The sequence below is a fragment of the Leptodactylus fuscus genome, chromosome 9 (assembly GCF_031893055.1).
Source record: "Leptodactylus fuscus isolate aLepFus1 chromosome 9, aLepFus1.hap2, whole genome shotgun sequence".
Classification (NCBI taxonomy): domain Eukaryota; kingdom Metazoa; phylum Chordata; class Amphibia; order Anura; family Leptodactylidae; genus Leptodactylus; species Leptodactylus fuscus.
The window spans coordinates 25,627,955-25,651,339 of record NC_134273.1 but is presented as its reverse complement, the minus strand read 5'-3'; the positions used below and the strand labels follow the sequence as shown (position 1 = coordinate 25,651,339).

The following is a 23,385-nucleotide window of genomic DNA, read 5'->3' as shown; positions in this document are numbered from 1 at the left end:
TAGACTGTATACTGTAGGTGATGTATAGACTGTATACTGTAGGTGATGTATAGACTGTATACTGTAGGTGATGTATAGACTGTATACTGTAGGTGATGTATAGATTGTATATTGTAGGTGATGTATAGACTGTATACTGTAGGTGATGTGTAGATTGTATACTGTAGGTGATGTATAGATTGTATACTGTAGGCGATGTATAGACTGTATACTGTAGGTGATGTATAGACTGTATACTGTAGGTGATGTATAGACTGTATACTGTAGGTGATGTATAGATTGTATACTGTAGGTGATGTATAGACTGTATACTGTAGGTGATGTATAGACTGTGTACTGTAGGTGATGTATAGACTGTATACTGTAGGTGATGTGTAGATTGTATACTGTAGGTGATGTATAGACTGTGTACTGTAGGTGATGTATAGACTGTATACTGTAGGTGATGTATAGACTGTGTACTGTAGGTGATGTATAGACTGTATACTGTAGGTGATGTATAGACTGTATACTGTAGGTGATGTATAGACTGTATACTGTAGGTGATGTATAGATTGTATACTGATAGTGCACATGACTGTTTACTGTTGTACAATCTGTAGGATGGGACGCGATGGATCCTCCTCACCCCTGTGGAGTACCTCGATGTCCAGACGGATTTGAGTGTAAAGAATGGATTGGCCCCAACGATGGAATTACTCAGTTTGACAACATCTTATTTGCGGTGCTGACCGTCTTCCAATGTATAACCATGGAGGGCTGGACCACAGTGCTGTACAATGTAAGTACTAGATTAACCAGTCTCTTATAGTAGTAATTCTGTAACAAAAGGAGTTCTCCAACCCAATGTGTTATGTATGTAGAGTCTATCTACTAAAAATGAATGGGACCTACAAAAACAAGAAATGGTAGCGTCCCACCAGTCAGGTTCCAAATCCCAATAGTCAATGTCTTATAACTTATCCTATTGACCTGTTATAACATTGATCCTAAATAATTGTGGTGGGAAGAGCCCTATAACCAGATGTGTTGTTACTTACCTTTCTTCTAGACTTGGGGTATTCCTGAGATGATTGGCGTGAGATGACCAGCCGTAAAATAAGAAACCTTTAGCATTGTGCCTTCTTACCTAAGGATTTATACACAGGCTGTAAAATTAGATCTAAATAATATGATTTATCAAAGCTTTACCTATACTTTATTTGAATCAGGGATTCCATGTCCCGTACGCTGTACCCCATAGATAATGTGCCCCTGTGGTTGATAGAGAAACACTGTACATAGAGCAGAGAGGAGAACAAATGTGTTTCCCCATCTCGCAGTCTGTCCTATTTTTCCTTGATATGCAGAGACCACAAATTATATTATATAATATTACATGATATTAGACTTTGAAATAAAAGGAAGAGAAATTACCCAGATTTCTGCCTAGAATATTAATAAAATGTGATCTGATTGTTCCAAGCTGCCGTAGATGTTAGTCTGGTGCATGGATATCATGAAACGTGCCAAAACTACTAAGAAGTATACAGCTCTTATAAATGTTGGCTCTGGTGTACTGCACACTATTCTTTACATATTGGCCATAGATATTTGTAAGATATTATAGATCAAATTATATGTGTTACTTATGTATTTTAGTAAGCACATTGCATAAACAGTCGTAGTGTAAAGGTACGTGGATCCTTGATTTTAATATTACCTGTAGAGCCCCTTTTATAAGCAGTCATCTCCACCTAATGTTTCCTGTAGCTGTAAATAACATTTGCAGAATATTTCAGGAGAAATAACAAATTTTTCCATTTTGCAGAAGGGTCTTAGCAGATCAGTATTTCTGGGATGCCTTGCACGCACAGCTCTCTCTTTTTTTTTGTGCATGCACGTTTTCCCCTATCAGTATGTCATTGGAGCATGGGAGGAAATCCAGGCAAATACAGGGAGAACATACAAACTCCTTGTCCTTGGTAGGATTCGAACCCAGGACTACAGCACTGCAAGGTTGCACTGCTAACCACTAAGCCACCGTGTTGTCCCGGCACAGCTCTCTTTTTGTCATGCCACACCATCTCGATAGAGTTAAGGCCAGAGCTCAGACTTGGCCACTCCATTGCACTTCTTCTATACCGTTCCAGTTTTGCTTTATCAGTTCATAGAACATTCTCCCAGAAGCATTGTGGAACATCCTGGGGGTCTCGAGCAAACCTGAGACAAGTCACAACATTCCATAGTGGTTTCTTTTTCAGCTCTTTCATGATTGTGTTCTTAGAGTGATGTTGCATACTTATAGGAAGAGTTGCACAGTCCTTAAAGGGGCTCTATCAGCAAAATCATGCTGATAGAGCCCCACATATGCGTGAATAGCCTTTAAAAAGATTATTCAGGCACCGCTAAAGTTATATTAAACTACCCCCCCAGTTTTAAAATAATACCCTAAAAAAGAATGTGATCTACTTACGCATCGTGCATGCTGGGGGGGCATTCAGGGTGCGCCGTCTTCTTCATCCACGCCTCCTCTTCATCCATGTCCTCTGGTCCCGTCCTCCTCCGGTGCTCGCGAACTGACATTGATAGAAAAAAATGGCCTGGGCGCATGCGCAGTAGCATGCGGCTTCTACTACGGCTACTGCGCATGCGCCCAGGCCATTTTTGTTTCTATCAATGTCAGTTCGCGAGCGCCGGAGGAGGACTGGACCAGAGGACATCCGAGGAAGAGGAGGCGTGAATGAAGAAGACGGCGCACCCTGAATGCCCCCCCAGCATGCACGATGCATAAGTAGATCACATTCTTTTTTAGGGTATTATTTTAAAACTGGGGGGTAGTTTAATATAACTTTAGCGGTGCCTGAATAGCCTTTTTAAAGGCTATTCACGCATATGTGGGGCTCTATCAGCATGATTTTGCTGATAGAGCCCCTTTAATTGTAGATCATTTGTTTAACCTAATATTTATGTATTGTATACACAGGTTTAGCGATGCCTCTGTAGCCATTAACAGCTTCATCCATCTCTGTAAGAACGTGCATTTCAAAAATTGACATGGTTTATACCAATCAATCTTTTTATGGAAAGAACAGATTTCCCAGTAACCAGGCTGAGTATGCCTTTATTTAATAGTAAATCCCATACATCCAATCTCATCTACTTAATTGAAACACCTTTAGCCAACTAGCTCTTAGAGAAGTCGGTAACACATAGATTCACTTACTTTTCTCCTTGCATTGTGGGTAGAGATGAGCGAGTACTATTCGAAACTCCCATTACGAATATCACGCTCCCATAGGAATGAATGGACGCATCCATCCACTTCCATTCATTCCTATGGGTGCATGCTATTAGAAACGGGAGTTTCGAATAGTACTCGCTCATCTCTAATTGTGGGCATTTACTAAACAAAGACATATACAATACAACTGTTTGCATTATTAGTTTAGTTCTATTGGATTTGTATATAATGGGGACTTGGGTAACAATCAGACCACATTATACTAGTAATCTATATAGAGTCCACTCACTGTATTTTGTAACTGCATATGATATGGTATGATATTATTTATTTTATATTATAAAATTGTGTGTTATTGAATTAATACTGGTTTGAGCCCTGCCCTAAGTACCAATAAGAGGTTTTCGCAGAGTGATCTGTGTAATCTTTGCAGATTAGAAGCCAAACACAGAGGAAATTGCCTCCCCTGTAATTTCCTTCATCAGTATTATGAATTACTTGGTGTAGGAGGCTGCAGGTTCATGTCATCATATCATCACTTGTAGTGACTACTGTGCCCCAGCTGTACTTATCTAGACAGGTGTACTCTCCTGTAACCATGGCTGCCGGCCGGGCTCAATGCAATTAGCATGAATACCGAATAGAATGAAATGCACAATATTGAACTTGCTATGTTGTGCGGTTTCCTTGTGCTTGTTCCTTCATTGTTGTGGCAGATGTGGTAATGATATGTCATTATATTGCATTATATTTACATGCAACAGGACTGTATTTGCCCTTTGTTACATTGCATTTATTTCAGCTTTAGGGTTTGTTTTATCTAAACAGACTCTTCTACTGTATAAATGAGGACCTGCTTATGATCGCAAGATAGTTGTAAACTGAAGCTACATGTTTGTTCTGGAGTGGCCACTACAGGACAAGTGGGGTATTACATAGGACAGAAACAAATGAAAATAATGTTTAGAGATGAGCGAGTAGTGTTCGATCGAGTAGGTGTTCGATCGAATACTACGGTATTCGAAATACTCGTACTCGATCGAACACTACTAGCTGTTCGAAGTTTAAGGTTTGATGCAGAACCAGCGTTGATTGGCAGAAAGCTATACATTGTGCCAATCAACGCTGGTTCTTCTCTTACCTTTAGAAGTCTTCTCCATGCAGCGTCCCCGTGGAGTCTTCCAGCTGGAATTCACTCTGCCTAGGCATCCGGCCTAGGCAGAGCCGACTGCGCATGCGTGGGCATGCCCTCGCATGCGCAGTCGGCTCTGCTCAGGCGTCGGGCCGGGCAGAGCCGACCGCGCATGCGCAGTCAGCTCTGCCTAGGCCCCGATGCCTAGGCAGAGTGAATTCCAGCCAGAAGACGCCGCAGGGGCGCTGCGCCGGGAGAAGACTTCTCGGAGGATCCAGCCCGACCGTCACTCATGGACTTGGTAAGTATAATTTTATCGAATTTTGCGTACCCCTGAAACGAGCATTTCCCCCCATAGACTATAATGGGGTTCGAAATCTGTTCGAACAGTCGAACAGTGTGCGGCTGTTCGAATCGGATTTCAAACCTCGGACATTTTAGTGTTCACTCATCTCTAATAATGTTCATAGGGAAGTTGTGTCTTCTAGAGATGCTCTATTTGCTTTTGCGACACTGTAGTAATAACAGCAGGAATACCATCACACACTGCACTATTCTTACCATGATAGCTAACGGAAACAAAGAACTAACAAAACCAATGGATATTTAGTACTTTACCATTTAAGGCCGGGGCCCCACAGGCCGGAAATGCTGGAAGGATCGCAGTGTTTTACAGTCACTGCAAAGTGGATGGGATTGTGAATAGCATGCCCACTTTGCAATTTCCAAAACCGTCACAGTTTTGGAAATCGCAGCATGTCAATTATATCTATGGAAATGCTGGCAGCTCCCCCGTAGATATAATTGTAACAGAAAGTCCAGAAAGGAGGAAAACTCTGTAAACTTTCTGTTTAAAGCGTTGTGGGAAAAACTGCGATGTGTTCCCACCGCGGTTTTTCCTGCAGCGCTTTATAGCTACGGGTCATCCCGAGGGGCTTTAGTCTAAAACTGATTGTCTGAAAAGAGTTTCTTTGGGGCATCACGAGGATCACTTGCCGGATCACTTGTGCCACTGCCGACTCTCCTCTTCTGTAGTGATATTTATCGTCCATTGGATGTTTTATGTTTTATATCTGTTCCATTTGTCATCATTCACTTTTATTTTGGATTCTTCTATTATCCCGATCTAGGCAGTTGACTTTCTTATTCACATTCTCCTCACGCTGCAACACGCTATAAAAGGAAAAACATGCTTGACTAAGAAAATTCCCAGTGGTTTTCTGAGAAACTCTCACTTTGCCTAAGCAATTCGGCTAGACTGCAAGACTTATACTATGTACTTGGAAGAAGCTATGAAATACATTGTAAGGGGCATCAGGTCTTATGACAGTCTCATCATCTTATTACATTGTCACTTTGATGTATAACCAACACAAAATACAACTAAATATGTCTCAAGTTGTTCTTTTTTAGCGATTTTTGATGTGTTCTCTTTTGCAACAAATTTTGTGTTGTTCCAATGCAGTAACAAAAATGGAGCAACTCTGAAGACAGCATAGTGCCTCCTTCCATAGGAGAGTCTATGTGGTTGTAATAGCCAAGGTGGTACACCCTAAAGCCAGATTTAGTTCTACATTAGTGATCTCCAACTTGTTTCCATGCTGAAAGTTCTAGTTTCGAAAACGTTTCATAGCCACAGGCTGGAGACAAATATTCTACATGATTCTTGCTGTGCTGTTCAACACTTGGTCATACCAAAGTAAATTGTATCCCACAGCACATCGCGTCTGAAAACACAGAAGCTAGAAAGGAATGAATCATTAAGTAACATATAGGTTAATACTGTATATTAAGTACATATAGAGAAGCTGCATTTCTATGGTTACCTTGACCCGTCATGAAGCCCTAATGCAGAGCCGCTTGCTTCTGTAATAAGAAACAGGATTTACTTGCCTTAGTGATAAAAGTGATAAAATCTTGATGTGTTAAAGTGTGGGTGACGAAAAATGGTAGTATGCTGAAACCAGAGGCTTAAAGGGGATGTCCACCGTCTATTTAAAAATCCCTACAGAATATATAAACTATTAGGATGTTAGAGCAGCTGGTAAAGATTGTAACTATCTTCTTTACATCCGGAGATATTAGCAGCTCTTTCAAATTGAGATTTTCACATATGAAGTGTTCACATCAGAATGGATTCTGGAGATGGATCCGTTTCATGACAGAGCCTGGTAGATCCCATTAATGGTAGTTGTACTCATTTTCCAGAATTAAGTACTGGACTGAGATTTTTAGGCTCCTGATGGAACCTCCTACACAGATGACAACATTATCTTAGGACCATCCTTGATGCACACTGGGAAGACTTTGATACTATAATCGAAAGTAAAAGAAACAATTGAATACTTTAAGAAAGTGAAGAAATAGAATAAAAAACAGAAGCAATGGACAGAAAAGTGAGCCGATCTTGACTTTTCAGGATTGATTTTAAAATCCGATTTCTGATCATTTTTCATTCGAACCCGATCTCGATCCCAATTCCGATCCCAATACAAGTCAATGGGATATTTTTATTAATCGGAGATTGGATTTTAAAAGCAATCCTATTCACTATACAGCATGGAATCTAACAATTGTTATAATTCACGCTGTGTAGTGAATCACTAAGTAGCCAGAGGATTTTTTTTTTTAATCCTCTGGCTACTTAGTCCCCCCTGGTGTCCACTTACCTCCAGAGATGGCTGGTCCGGTGCCCTCCTTCTTCACCTCACTGCTGCTCCATGCTGCTCTTCTCCCTTCGCTGCCCCCTTCCTGCCAGGTTAGGAGAGTGTGGGCGGGTTAGGAGAGTGTGGGCGGGCACTGGGAGGGGAGACGTCACGTCTCCCCGCCCTGTACTCGCCCACACTCTCCTAAGCCACAAGCCCCACCTACCTAGCGCATGAAACACTAACCTGGGAGGCGGGGCAGCGAGGCAAGAAGAAGGAGGGCACCGGAGCAGCCATCTCTAGAGGTAAGTAGCTGCTAGAGATGTTTAGTTTAGCCTCCCATTCGAATGAATGGAGGCAGCCGGCGCGCAGGAGGTTAAGGCTCTGTGCCGGCTGCTTCCATTCATTCCTATGGAACTGCAGCGGAGACTTCACACTGAGTATACAGCGTATACTCAGTGTGAAGGCTAAGCAAAGCATTGTGGGAAAAGATCACCGATCTCGATCCCACATAAAAAGATCGTGTTCGGAATTCCGATCGCGATTGTGAAATTTTCTCGATCACCAATCAGAATCCGATCTTTTCCGAACACGATCACTCAACACTACTGATAGATCAACACAAGTTACGCAAGTTATTAAACAGCATTGCTGAGTTTTCTTTTGTAGCATATTGTAGTATTACATAGAAATAGCGGAAGGAAACTGATGACAAAACTGAACCCATAGGTCCAGATTTACTAATAGTTACAAAAATAGTACAAAATACATCAGATTTATCACGATGACTGATGCTGGTTAATATGTCTGGTGTATCTATAGACTAGTCTAAATTTATTACACTTTTGTCTTTCCACTGGTACCCGTCCCATATTGTAGGGGTGATCTATGCGTGCATATATTTTTTTGGTGTTTGGATAATGAATATTTTTGTCCGAGCCATCCTCATACATACCCAAATAGCCCTGCCCACAAGTGAGGCGCAGATGTGGGATGTGGTGCACATTTGATGGAAGAAGGGTGCCAAATATGGACCAAAAAATCGTGTACAAAAGTGGCGTAGATAGGGGCCACATGGAGGCTCAGTGGTTAGCACTGCAGCCTTGCAGCACTGGAGTCCTGGTGTTCAAATCCCACCAAGGGCAAAAAACCATCTGCAAGGAGTTTGTATGTTCTCCCCGTGTTTGCATGGATTTCCATCCCATATTCCAAAGACATACTGATAGGGAAAAATGTACATTGTGAGCTCTGTGTGGGGCTCACAATCTACATTTAAAAAAAAAAAAAAAGTGGCGTAGATGGGATACTAAATTTTGGCCAGTGCATCATGGCACATTCTGCAACCCAAATGTCTAACAAGTTGAAACAAACTAGATGCTCCATGGTGCAAGATGCGCCAAAGATGTACCACACTGTGCAAATTTACACTATAGTCTAGTTGTAATAATTGTCATTCTAACCCTTCGTTCGCATCTGTGTTTGGTAATCCATTCAGGAAATCCACATGGGGACCCCCCGAAGGGAATACCGAACCCATTTGCAAGCGGTGTGCAGGGAAAGCACATGGATCCCCATAGAATATAATGGGGTCCACACTGCCCGCACGACTCATGTGGACAGGAAAGTAGATTGTGAACTACTTTCCTGTTCGCATGTTCCCTGCGGAGATCTGGTGGCAAGCACATGGACCCCATTATAGTCTATTGTGATCCATGTGCTTTCCCTGCACACCACTTGTAAATGCATTCAGTATTCCGTTCAGGGGGTCCCTGTGTGGACTCCCCCAAACAGAATACAAACGCAAAGTGAGGCCACTGTATGCTATAGATGCCAAAGAGCCACAAAGTACACAATTTTTCCTAATATTGTATGCATCTCAGGCCACTGACTGGACACTACTATTACATGTCAACACTCTCAGAACTGGAGCTTCCATTTAGAGGATCTTTAGAAATCTTCCCCATCTCTTGGTCTTATTGACTAATCTCACCAAAAGTTGATAAGTGTTGAGTCTCTTCTGCCAGTGCCATATCACCCAGCATGAACCTGAGTCATAGAACAGACTTTTTTTCCTGGATGTCCTCATTCATTGCACATTATCTCCAAACCCACCCAGATCTCCACTCCCCTTTTCCTCCCCATGTTAATTAATGTAATTGGCCTCTGAATGTGTGTTGGCAAAGGCTCATGAGTGTCAGCTAAGCCGCGAGCAGCTGCGCTCCCATGCTGCTCATCATTAGGAGGCTGTGCGTTCTGTGTCAGCACTTCGAGGAGAAGAGGAGGAGTGTGAGGGCATCGTGCCCAGTCGATGTGATCATCTCACTGCATTCATATTGTTGGGCTGCAATGACTTGGCCCATATTTTTTCATCTTTAATAGTTGATGTGAACTTTCTGTTGATGATCGCAAACACTGCTTAGAATAGTACTCAGTATAATGTGTGCTTTGTCAGTGTGTCAGGCTATTTCTGGGCTTTATTCAGGACTAATTTTTGTTATTGACATCTGTCATAATTGAATAATTCTGGTAGATTTTTATTATAATCATATTACTCATAATTAGAGGTGCCAAAATAATCCAAATGTAACTACAAATCAAAAACTTGAAACTTGAGTTTCCATCCAAAGTTGAGCTATGTGCAGGGTCTGCTCTATGACTGTATAGGCCTTCACACATAGCTAATAGCCCCATTATGGCTGAAGCACATTTTGCATCTCTCTGAGGCAGGGGGTATGTACAATAAAGATCAGTCTTATCCCCTACCCCATTCATTATTACTACTACTGGCTTCTTTACATGTAATTCTGCAAGAAGTCAATGTAAATTGCAAACAAATAGCTAAAAATAAAGCCCAGGTGACCATAATATATACAAGAACAAGACTGCAAATACAGGTTATTATGCAGCTACAAACATTGCTGTTACAGAAAGAGAAATCTGGGCACTATCTGCTGTCTGTGGCTAACTTACCTTCAGTAATAAGGGAACTAGTCAGAAGTAGATAGACTCTCAATATACCCACAATGAGCTGGGGTGAGCTGCAGACTCCTCTCTGAGCAGTGTACAGGCACAGGGTAGCAAAGCTGCATATAAATATTCAGAGGCCACTTCACTTGTGTTCTGTCTTGAGCTTGTCGGTTACTAAAGACAGACTTGCCCTAGTAACAGGGAGTGAACAGCAATTTAGAATAGAGGGAAACACCAAGTGGCAGGAACTTTAGAGGGGTTTTTTTTCACATAGAAAACAGAATAACTTTTAATAATGTGCATAAGATTTTGGTTCAGAATCACATACTCCATTAAATAAGACTTAGTTGTCTGAAAAACTAACAACCATTTAAGCACAGCAAAACTATGTCTACAACGTCTATACAGTACCATTTGGAATTGTAATAGGTAATGGCTCTAGGGGAAAATACCAAACATTAGCTTTACAACTCCTCGGGCAATGGAACGGGGCACTGTTTTTTTTAGTCCTGTGATGAATGTGTTTAGTTGAGGACTTGTAGTGTTATTGCGATTTTTGACGTGCTAATTTTCCGATTTTTCTGATTGCAAACCTGCTTCAGGAATTCCGATTTTTGTACTTAACTATTGGAGCATAAAAACAGAATTCAGTCTGTCATAGATTTGCCACATGATGGACATGAATGGAATTCGATGGACCCCATCACAATATGTATCCCATTATGGGAAAATAGATGCATGCTGCGGTATTTCTTCTCGAAAATAGAACAGAATCTGCAGAGAAGGTTCCAAACAGATCGAATAAGAAAAGACTCTGAAACAAAATGTGTACTGTGCCTAAATATTCAATTACACAGATACATATTATTATTTTTATTATTACTACTGCTTTATCACATGTGCAGCATTAGATTCTTGGCAAATGGCTTTGTAATGAGTAATATCATGGGCTCAGGTCAAGTCATTTGGATGGTAGATTCTGTTATGGCCAATGTTGCCAGAAATTACAATGGATTTCTGCCAGTGTTGGCCATATGAACAACACGTTATTGAGGTTTCCTTTTTCATACAGAGGTCTACTCCAAGTATTTTAGGTCAGGTTATACATGAGACATTGCAGTATGTAGCCCCAGTGGCACTCTTGTTAATTTACTCATTTTTTTTAGATATTTTCGGAGAACATTTAACCAATATTTCAAGTTGTCTTGATCTTTGATAAGATGTCTACATTCACTGACTCCCTTTCTTTTACTCTCACTTTTAGACCAATGATGCCTTAGGACCCACCTGGAACTGGCTGTACTTTATTCCTCTAATTATTATTGGGTCTTTCTTTGTCCTCAATCTAGTCCTTGGTGTTCTGTCTGGGTAAGTCGAAACAATTTTTAAATTATTCGACAGTAAAAATTATTCTACGTAGATGTCTATAAGGTTTAGTCGGTGCATGGGGGACTTTTCCTTTTGGAAGACATTTTTCTGGTTTGGTTAATATCCCATGATGTTGCAAGAACTTTTTAAGGGCCAAACATTGATTTATAGGCTACGTTTTGCTAGGTATGGCTGAAGGCACATATTTCTTTTTCCAAGCATTTATAGTATGTTACATACCTTTTCCCAAACTTCTCAGGGGAGTTGCATGGCCTTTACGTTATCTTGTGCCTACATGGTGATCTCCACAAGAAGAAACAGAACCAGGGCCGGGCCAGCTACTTTACATGGAGGGAGAGACAGCAGTTAGATTAAAGGAGTCCTATCATTCAACCCCTTTTTTTTCTAACTAACACATCAGATTAGCCTTAAGAAAGGCTATTCTTCTCATACCTTTCGTTGTCTTCTCCATGCTACCGTTCCATAGGAATCCCAGCTCTTGTCGGTATGTAAATGAGTTCTCTTGCGGCACTGGGGGCCGTTCTCAGTGCTCAAACAGCACTGGAGGTGTCCCCAATGCTGCCAGAGAACTCTCCAGCGCCGCCTCCATCTTCTTCAGGAACGAGGTCTTCACCACGTCTTCTTCCAGCAGTGTCTTCTAACTCCTAGGCCTCGGGCCTAGGGAAAGCCGACTGCGCATGCCCAATGGCCATGACAAAATGACTGCTTTCAATATTGTGTAAGCGACAACTTAAAGGGGCTGTCCAGGATGAACTCAGGATTAACCCCTAAACTAAACTCCCTCCCTCCACCTAACTTCTAATTTACTTCAATTAAAGAAAATCTATATTTTCCCATATCACTGGAGCAGTCACGTGACCACTCAAGGGACACTTTCTGATAATCCGGTGACATTCCGTTTAACCCCTTCAGAAATGGAACATCACCATTACTCTTCCCCCTCCCCTATCCCCATCAATATTTACTAAGCATTCCTTTGTCCAGACAGCTCCTCCCCCTTCCTGTCTTCTAGTAATGGGCATTATAGGTTAGCTAGGGAGATGGGGGAGGGTGGGAGGGGCTAGTAATGGGCGGGGTCGCTAGGCTTAATGAGACAATGAGGAGCTAGGATTAGGGAGATAGGGAGCATGGGAGGGTCTAGGCTAGTGAGACAGGGAGGGTTTTGTATAAGTGAGAGAGGAGGCCTGGAGTGAGAGGGAACTAGTGTAGAAGCTACACAGGAAGATGCACAGCAGGAAGCTAACACCAAGTAAACAAAGGCAGATGCAGCAGCAACCAGAGACATCCAGAAATCACCCCAAACTCTGCTAAAGGTATATAGGTGTACATATTAACCCATTCATAGCATCTTTCTATTAAATCTATCTATCTAAAAAATATTTTCTTCCTGGAAACCCCCTTTAAGCTAACTGCTGCACATGGGAATGCTTTAATGGAAGGAAGAGACAGCAGTCCTATGTAAATTACCATAGAAGTGCAGCCTCTCCCTCCGTGTAAAGCAGCCCGGTGTAATATTACTGTGTACAGGACTGCTTTACATGGAGGAAGATGCGGCAGTCTTATCTCAGCAAATTTTTCAGCAATGAAAATCTCTGAAAATTCAGCTTCAGAAATTTTTCTGAGCTAAAAAACTGAGCTTCAGAAATTTGACAATGATTTTTCCTCTTGTCCCAATTCCCCATCAAATTCCACTTCAAAATCTGCATCAAATTCCACACCTGCCTGGTTGTATTTTCTGCCTTCCATTGACTTCAATGAGAGTTTTCAGGTGGAATTTGGAGCAGATTTTGAAATTCAGCGACAAATTCCTCCGTATAAGGATACCCCAACACTCTGATCCCCTTCTGGGAATAAGATATCCAACAACCAAGCAAAGGCAAAGACTATATCTATTGACCTTGTTAAAATTATACCGAATGAAATTCCGTTGCTTATTTGATACCAAATTTACGGCTGTCATTCTTTAGAACCCCACTCAGTCCTGAGCACATATCATTATACGCTATGTTTGCATCACTAAATGACCTGGCTACTTTGCATTATAAAAACCCAGCACGGATAGCGATCCCTGCGTGGTGAAAATTCGCAGTCTTACCTTGGATTTTCAGAGTTACATAATAGCCCGGTATTCTGAAATAATAGGAGTCCATAATTTGAGGTAAGAAAAGGTTCGCACTCGTAAATACATATATATTAATCTCAGCATTCAAGCGCAAAAAAAGAATAAACCAAATACATTACTTCTGGTGGGATAGATTCGTATTGCTGGAGATCCTGTAGCGTTGAGTTGCGAGCCTAGACAGTTCATTGTGTGTGTGTAGGTTGCGGAGAAGGTTTATGCGTGTGTTAGCCCCTTATCACTGTGTGTGTCTGGAGCTCGCTGGGTCTGTTTCTCTATAGCAGCAGGCTAGGGAGAGCTAGAGGCAAATTCTGATATTGGGATGATAATTGACAAATACGTTCCAAAATTGCAAGATCTCTAGTCTACGTATGAGCTTCTCCGACAATTGGCTCCCCCCTCAGACAAGCTAATCGTGGGTGAGTCTTGAGAAATCAATGAACGTTTATAGTGATCCCTGTTTTTTAGCGAGTGTCCTGCGGCTCCTCATTGTTATAGGGCTCGTGAAAGGATTGGTTGCCCCCAATACCGAGCCGGCTTCGAAGAGCCCACTCATTCCATTAATATGCACAAAAGGATACAAAAAACTGTTTCCAATCGGTATCATAGCCGTCCCCTAGATATTTCTATACAGCATGTGCATCCTTTGTCGGGCCTTAGAGATTAGGAATTCCCAGCATGCATTGCTTCCAATATTTGAAAACAGTTGTCATGGACACCGCTGGAAAAATGCTTCAATTCCCATCGAGTGTGGAAATTTAACAATCGTCCTGCAGGGCAAAATCCATACAGAAGTGATCATTACACGATGCTCTTATATTCTCGCACCGCCCCAACGATATAGCAAATGATAACACAAACCGATGTGCGGTACATTACTGGGAAATAAAATAGGAGAGTAACATCAGTAAGTGAATGTATCTGTCTATACTCATTGACAAAAAATATAGTGCGCCTGGATAGAAACGTCGGATCGCTGTAAAACCCGATTTGTTATATCCCAAACAGATATATACCTATTACTGGTGGGTCTGATTGGACACTGGGTTGCCACAAGGGGGCGTGAAAATGTTCCTCCTGTGGCCCTATAAAAAAATTTTTTTAGAGGCTACTTTTGGGTAGTGTATCTAATGATGAGAGATCGTTGACTGCTAGGAATGTCTCTATGATGCACTGGAAGATATTTTGTACGAGAAATTTTGGCAGACTTTAAGAGGGATGTTCAATATTGGATTGAGAGAAGTAGGATGAGCATTTCAAAAAATTGTTTGAAATCTAGGCTGTTCTGCCATAGCGAATAGGCTCCAGGCTTGCACAGACCACCAGGAGAAAGAGACAGATTTGTTTCTACCTGAACTATTTTCAGGCACTTATCAGAAGGAAATTTGGTGTCATGGCACTCATCACGTGTCCTGCCATTTACATCCAGCCACCATTACTGTCATTTGCGGTGGTGTCATAAACAATAAGCCTAGACTATGTTCCCTGGGCAAAGGATTGGGCATGTTGAAATCCAATCTTACTTTTGAAATCTGCCTTTGGAAGAAAGTTACCGTATATACTCGAGTAGAAGCCAAATTTTTAAGCAAAGTTTTTGTGCTGAAAAAGCCCCCCTCAGCTTATACTCGAGTCATGCAAAAAAAAAATTTTTTTTTGGGGGGGGGGGTCTATGTATGACCAACCGCAATAGTAATGTATGGAATCTCCCATAAAATAGTGGAAAAAAAAGTAGCTTTAAAAAATCTAATACAAAAATAAACTAAATAAAAGTTCTAAATCCCTCCTTTCCCTAGAGTACATACAAAAGTAGAAAATGACTGTGAGATACAAACATATTAGATATCTCTGTGTCTGACAGTGCCCGGTCTACTGAATATAGAGTATCTGCAGTGCTCCTCTTCCATCAGGAAGGGGTTAATAGGAGCACTGCAGATACCCTATATTCAGCCAGGCTGAATTCCACGTGGGGGGGGGGAACAGTCCTCAAGCTCAGGGAAGGGGCAGACAGACAACCAGAACACCCCCTCCCCTTTCCTAGCACCCAGCAACTACTGCACCCAAAAACTATTTTAATTTTTGAAATTTTCCAGTAGCTGCTGCATTTCCCCCTTAGGCTTATACTTGAGTCAATAAGTTTTCCCAATTTTTTTGTGGTAAAATTAGGGGGGTCGGCTTATACTCGGGTATATACGGTACATCACTTCACATTAGATGGATAGCAGTAGGTTACTTCCTCTCTAACCCCCATCCTCTCCGTTTACCTCCTGAGTAGCTGGTCACATACTTAGATGGCCACTCACTGGCCTCATCCATGATACTACTGAGATTGGCTGCACCAGCTGCACCATCGTAATACAGAGATAGGCGAAACTCCCAAGATTTGTGTAGTTTTTTTGTTTGGGGGTTTGGATCCCTGATTTGTTTTAGGTCAAACAAGTTCGGATAGAACCAAAGTGAAATTATTATATTTTTAGGTCTCTTCAAACCCCTGGGTATAATAAGTGAAGGCCCAGCGAAAACATAAAGACCATATACACTCACCTTCCCTCACAGCTTTGGACCTCCTTATAGCATCCAGCTCTATCTCTTGGTCTCCTTGTTGACGCCATGCCTCGGGGTCACCATTGAGGCCTACTCACAGGTCATGACATCATGATGCTCAGCGTGCCTAAGCGACTACAGTGGCCCAATCACAGGCCTCAGTGGTAACCCCGGTGCATAACCTCACCAGGAGAGCACCTCATACCTTGAGGATCAGCGCCGCACCTCCCATGAGGCTGTCCTTGACTGGCTTAGCGTCACCGTCTCGGCAGCCCAGCACGGGAAGCAAGCGGTGGATTGGGGAGGCCCTGTGGATGCTGCTCCAGCGGCCGCCCCTCACGCTTAGCAGAGAGCAGGTCCTCTCCCTGCCTGCTCTCTGCCTGCTAACGCTGCCCCCTCCGCTCCGCCCCCTCCTCCCCACACGCGGGGTGATGTGGCCACGTAATCAGGCCCACACCCGACGCGTCCTAAGCGCGGGGGGGGGGGGGCGCTCTGAAGACCGGACAGAGGACCGGACCAAGAAGAACAGGGAGCTGCAGGTAAGCGGACACCGGTGGGAGGGGGTTAATCACTACACAGCTTGGGATCCAAAAATGTAAATAATTTTTGGACTACATGCTAAGTAGTCAGGGGTGAACCTAGCCTTTTTCCCGTGGGGGGCAGGGATTGGGGGGGGGAACGGCGGGTGGGGGGGCAGTTGGGATGGGCGGGCGACTTTCTGTCGTCCACCTCAGACGGCAAAAAGGCTAGGTTCACCCCTGGCGAGAATGCCCACCTATTATACCCTGGGCTCTAAAACCCAGAATATAATAATTTACTCTACCTGTAAAGGTGGCCGTTTTAGTTTGTCCAAGATTAAGCCTCAATTATTTGGTTTCGTCAAAAGACCACAAAACAATCTGGAATACTTGGGTCGATCCCCGCTCTTGACAAAGAAGTTCTCGCCCATCTCTACTAAACACATGACAACTGTCTTGCAGTCACTTGCTTAGCCAATGTGGCAAATCTTGGGGCTCTTAGGGGTATGATCGCAGATACAATTTGGAGGGCTCAGTAAACTGGCCTAAATGATCCTACGTGTGGCAGTAAATCTGGGCGGTATAGTTCTCGCATGTTCTCCCTGTCTTAGACTGGGTTTCCTACAACACTCCAAAAATCTATATTTGGAGCTTAGATTGCGAACAGGTTGGGGGTTGTTATTTTCCTGGATATATTGGTTGTATTGCTGTATACTACTATCCTGATGCAGCTTCTGTATGTAGTAATGTACATGTGCCTTGCGCTATACGGAGCAGAGCCCGTGTATCTAGAGTACGCTTATCCTAGTTTTATGCATTTCACTTGGTTTCCATGGCAGCAGCAAAAGTTCCAGAATGTGTAAACAGCTTATTGTTTGTGCTGCAATGTTACTTTTGGGTGGGGGGATGAGGACTTGGGTCTGGTGGGTTAGTACTAACTAGACATTGGTTCGCACCCGTGAATATCTGCAGTGCCCATTGGGAATACAGTATAATATCGTAATATTTTCTTATATTCAGAATATTCCAGCATGAACCTCTGCTTCTGGCTTACCGGCTAGTCATGCATTAAAAAGCTTTGTGTGAATGCAGATTTATTTATGATGCAAAGAGATTTGCACTGCAGCATTCCTCTATGACAGTGATATGAATATGGATTTATTATACTGACATCAGACATCCCCTTACTGCAGTGGGATTCATGCACTTTTTTTAAATATAGATCCAAGAATAATAAAATTATGGTCTGTCAGGAGACACAATATCATTTTTGCTACTCAAAATGCAGAAATCTATGAGTTTATGCTTTTCTACTTGCCGATATCACCGTCAGTACCTGGATAGACTAGTTACAGATGGATTGGAACTAAACAATGGTATAAACATGGCACATCTTTGGAGGGTTATTTTGGCACAATGTGGTGTATTTTGGTGAATCTTGTGGCATCTAATTTGGGCTAAGTTTTTTGACAAGTATGTTCGCTAGGGTTGAGCGATCGGGATTGGAAAAGATCGGATTCTGATCCTGATCTTTTTTGGCGGGATCGAGGTCTCACGTTAGTTCCTACAATGCTTGGCTATTGGCCAATCATTGTGGGAAAAGCTAACAACATTGTTTGCTTTTCCCACAATGTTTGGCCAGTAGCCAAGCATTGTAGGAACTAACGTGAGACCTCAATCCCGCCAAAAAAGATCGGAATCTGATCTTTTCCATTCCCGATCGCTCAACCCTAATGTTCGCATATACAGGGAACAAGGCTTACATATTTCACGAAGTGCCAAAATTGTGCTTTAAAATTCTGGCTCAATCTAATCTGACTAAAAGGTGGTATAAATGTACCCAGGCAGTCTAAAGATAGATCATATATATCACCCCGCATCAGTCACTGTGATAAATTTGGTGTATTTTCAGACTGGCTGTCACAGGTTGGATTCACACTTGTGTATAGAAGACTCTGCCACAGAATCTGCTTAAAATTGGTTGGAAAATCCTTTCTGTCCAATGATTTCAGTATAAAACCAGTGGAATCCTGGCGGACCCCATTGTGGTCTATGGGGTCTGTGGGTTTCTGCATGTAACTGCTTTTTAAGTGGACAGGGTCTCCATCTTTCGGGTTCTCATGTGGACCCAGAGGACGGAAACCTGAGCACTAATGTGGACCTAACGTAAAGTTATACTATCTATTAGTAAATGCAAGCCAGTGTCTTCTGTATACAGTCCTATGAAAAAGTTTGGGCACCCCTATTAATCTTAATCATTTTTTGTTCTAAATATTTTGGTGTTTGCAACAGCCATTTCAGTTTGATATATCTAATAACTGATGGACACAGTAATATTTCAGGATTGAAATGAGGTTTATTGTACTAACAGAAAATGCACAATATGCATTAAACCAAAATTTGACCGGTGCAAAAGTATGGGCACCCTTATCATTTTATTGATTTGAATTCCCCTAACTACTTTTTACTGACTTACTGAAGCACAAAATTGGTTTTGTAACCTCAGTGAGCTTTGACCTTCATAACCAGATGTATCCAATCATAAGAAAAGGTATTTAAGGTGGCCAATTGCAAGTTGTTCTCCTATTTGAATCTCCTCTGAAGAGTGGCATCATGGGCTACTCAAAACAACTCTCAAATGATCTGAAAACAAAGATTGTTCAACATAGTTGTTCAGCGGAAGGATACAAAAAGTTGTCTCAGAGATTTAACCTGTCAGTTTCCACTGTGAGGAACATAGTAAGGAAATGGAAGACCACAGGGACAGTTCTTGTTAAGCCCAGAAGTGGCAGGCCAAGAAAAATATCAGAAAGGCAGAGAAGAAGAATGGTGAGAACAGTCAAGGACAATCCACAGACCACCTCCAAAGAGCTGCAGCATCATCTTGCTGCAGATGGTGTCACTGTGCATCGGTCAACTATACAGCGCACTTTGCACAAATAGAAGCTGTCAGGGAGAGTGATGAGAAAGAAGCCGTTTCTGCACGTACGCCACAAATAGAGTTGCCTGAGGTATGAAAAAGCACATTTGGACAAGGCAGCTTCATTTTGGAAACAAAAATTGAGTTGTTTGGTTATAAAAAAAAGGCGTTATGCATGGCGTCCAAAAAGAAACAGCATTCCAAGAAAAACACATGCTACCCACTGTAAAATTTGGTGGAGGTTCCATCATGCTTTGGGGCTGTGTGGCCAATGCCGGCATCGGGAATCTTGTTAAAGTTGAGGGTCGCATGGATTCCACTCAGTATCAGCAGATTCTTGAGAATAATGTTCAAGAATCAGTGACGAAGTTGAAGTTACGCCGGGGATGGATATTTCAGCAAGACAATGATCCAAAACACCGCTCCAAATCCTCAGGCATTCATGCAGAGGAACAATTACAATGTTCTGGAATGGCCATCCCAGTCCCCAGACCTGAATATCATTGAACATCTGTGGGATGATTTGAAGCGGGCTGTCCATGCTCGGCGACCATCTAACTTAACTGAACTTGAATTGTTTGTCCAAAATACCTTCATCCAGGATCCAGGAACTGATTAAAAGCTACAGGAAGCGACTAGAGGCTGTTATCTTTGCAAAAGGAGGATCTACTAAATATTAATGTCACTTTTCTGTTGAGGTGCCCATACTTTTGCACCGGTCAAATTTTGGTTTAATGCATATTGCACATTTTCTGTTAGTACAATAAACCTCATTTCAATCCTGAAATATTACTGTGTCCATCAGTTATTAGATATATCAAACTGAAATGGCTGTTGCAAATACCAAAATATTTAGAACTAAAAATGATTAAGATTAATAGGGGTGCCCAAACTTTTTCATAGGACTGTATATGCTGGATCTGCTAGATATTAAAATTAGAGGAAAAAATTCTCCAGGCAAAAGATTGGGAAATTTATGATGGCACGATATGATGTTACGTAGCTGATAAGGATGATGAAAAAATACAGGTACATTGAGTCAACCTCTAATCCTACCTGTTGATCCAGAAGACGGCAGAAACCCCTATGAGGCAAATGCCAATAACCCCACCAAAGTGGAGAAATTCTCCCTCGGAATAAACCCCTGGATCAATGCCACAACTCCAGATATCCAGTACACACATATTGTGTTATTACATTTTTCAAGAACGGCGTCTGGACCCTTCCAGACCATTTTTAGTAAGTCAACCATCATACTATAGCTCCATAATCTCACTGCTCTTGCAGTACAGAATCCCCAGGGGTTCTCTGGACTATGACACATCCTGTATCATAGGATATAAATAACATGAAAATAGCTACATTTTGATTTTATTCACCTTATATTTGACTACATTATACAATTCTTGATACCTAGTGTTTGGCCAGATGTAAACCATACAATAAAATTCATCAACTTTTTGACTGAAGCCCCACATTACTTGGATCCCAAGGACCATGAGGTCTGATCTCAGGGTTATATGACCATCTGATACAAGATAAGATATCTCATTTAGATGCGCCAGTTTGGGGGAAATGGCGCCCCCTTATTCCCAGTCTTACTGAATCATATCTAGACATTTTGGAATCAGGGCAATATGTCTCCCCATCCTCTGATCCAGGTTTATATACTACATCAAAGTTATTTAGCCGTCTACATAAGATGAGGTGCCTACCACACCCTGGGTGCTATAGATGTTCTGCTATCTAGTCTGACTTCTGGCATATGATATGGGAATGTCCTATTGTAAAAGATTTTTGAAAAGAGGTTGTGGTTCTCCTGTCCGAAGTACTAGATACACCTGTTCCGTTCGCTCCCGAGATACAGTATGTCTGCTTGGAATCCTAGATGGAACATTGGCTAGAAAAACTATCGCCTTACGATAAATGGCTCCCATCCCTCTCTATCAATATGGAGGAAACTTGTCAATTCTATTTTACCATATAACTAGATGTGTATAAGGGAAGGGATTGTCCTTCTAAATTTCAAAAGGTCTGAGGCCCATGGAATAACTCACCGTTGACCCTATGCACATCATTTGCTCATCCCTTGGTTGGTTTCTTATGTAGGTGAGGAGGACTGTCAGGAGTACCCAGAACCTCTACTACATTTTGGGCCTCTGTGTTGTCTTTGTAGACATATTGTTTATTGTACTGTATGATATATTATACTATTTCGCCAAGACTATCAGAATACCAGATCCCCGCCAATCTTTAATCAATGGCCTATCCTAAAAATAGATCAACAATCATAAGGCCTGTAAAACCACTTCAATGAAGAACATGTATAAAAAAAATCCGCCTACCCCATAGTAAAAATTTTTGATTTCCATACCTTAACCCAGAACTGGAAGGACCGATGATTCTTTGTGTTCCCTTGCTTTTCAGTTGTGGACATTGGCTATAAAGGTGGCCACATACATTAGAGGATGTTAGTAGGACCCATCGATTTCAATGGGACTGGCTGACCACCTAACGTGCATGAGATGTCCCACCAGTCAAGGACTAGAAGGACTAGACATTGTTTTTATGAAATATAACCTTCCTAACAGCAAATGACTCCTCTCTTCCCATTGAGAACACACACACTTAGCTGAGCCAAGTATTTGGCCACTTTTACTCTTTACTTCATCCCTCCACCATCTTGACTGCCAACACAAGTGTTGTAGACAGTAGGAACTCTATGCAGGGATCTGGATGAAGCCAACCAAAGCTTTGACCACTTCGCCATACACTCCAGAGGAGCCAACGTCTTTTGTTGTTGACCACTAACTTCTCATTGCTTCAAGTTACCGCCGCATTCATGAAATTTTGTTCATTTACAGCCAAACATAAATTTTTTCTCATCTTATTACAGTGAATTTGCCAAAGAGAGAGAGCGTGTGGAGAACCGACGGGCTTTCATGAAGTTGCGCAGGCAGCAGCAGATTGAGAGGGAACTGAATGGGTATCGGGCTTGGATAGATAAAGCTGGTGAGTGAAATACTGCTACAGCCCATGTGTCTCAGTCTTCTGTTCTAATAGTCTTTTAAAGTCTCATTTAAGAACATTACATTATATTAAAATTATATTTATAAGTACAATGGGTGAGATTTATGGCCAACTAACCGTATTACTGCGGACAGTTCTCTGTAGGACAGGAGGAGGTTTAAGGACACCAGGAACATAAAGGTTCATATATTTTCCATATATTTGTACTACGTCTAGATCATACAACTAACTGAATACTAGAAAATGTACAAAAAAGCAGCTGCTAATTGTATGCCCCCATGCTAGGTCTTCTTTAATTCTTATATGTGCTCCAATGTTTTTGAGTGAAGAAGAAAACTCCAGGTACAGTATTGGAAAAGGTGGTTTTGACATTGCTTAAAGGGACACTCCACCCAAAACTAAAGTTCACCATGTTCTCCATTATGGCATTCCAAGTGTCAGTCTCTCACCTGTTCTTTTTCTCACTGGTCCCATCTTTACACATATAACTGACGCCATCGCCTATAAATGGTGTTACATAGACTTTGGTGACGTGTTTCTACTACAGTCTATGGAGATCCATATGTCACCCATAGAGGAGTAACTTGAAGCTCATGGGCCCCAATACAAAATATGAGATGGGGCCCCTACACACTTTGTGGTATCTAGAATAGTGGTATATTTTCGGTAGCAGAGGGACCCTCTGGGCTTTCACAGGGTCTGGTAGTGACTGCTACTACTGCACCCCCTATAGCTAAACCCTTGGCCTCCTATAACAGGCTTTGTCACTTCCTGTACTATGCAATTTTACAGACTGTAGCACACAAATTTTTCATGGTGGGGACAGAGTCTCCCATCACAGTTTACCCTGATGATAATACAGCCTCCTCTCACATAGTTATAATGAAGAAGATCACAGTGC

The 23,385-nt window shown here is 42.0% G+C and overlaps 2 protein-coding genes across 2 annotated transcripts in view; one reads left to right on the top strand and one right to left on the bottom strand.

The window, feature by feature from the left end:
• The window catches only part of LOC142218930 (regulator of G-protein signaling 8-like), a 404,296-nt gene that overhangs the window by 12,862 nt on the left and 368,049 nt on the right, over positions 1 to 23,385 (bottom strand). The window lies entirely within an intron of this gene.
• The window catches only part of CACNA1E (calcium voltage-gated channel subunit alpha1 E), a 456,683-nt gene that overhangs the window by 366,583 nt on the left and 66,715 nt on the right, over positions 1 to 23,385 (top strand). The window contains exons 8-10 of the mRNA XM_075287936.1: positions 603 to 781; positions 11,232 to 11,335; positions 22,351 to 22,466. Coding sequence (XP_075144037.1) covers positions 603 to 781; positions 11,232 to 11,335; positions 22,351 to 22,466 — 399 coding nt within the window. The remainder of the gene's footprint in view (positions 1 to 602; positions 782 to 11,231; positions 11,336 to 22,350; positions 22,467 to 23,385) is intronic.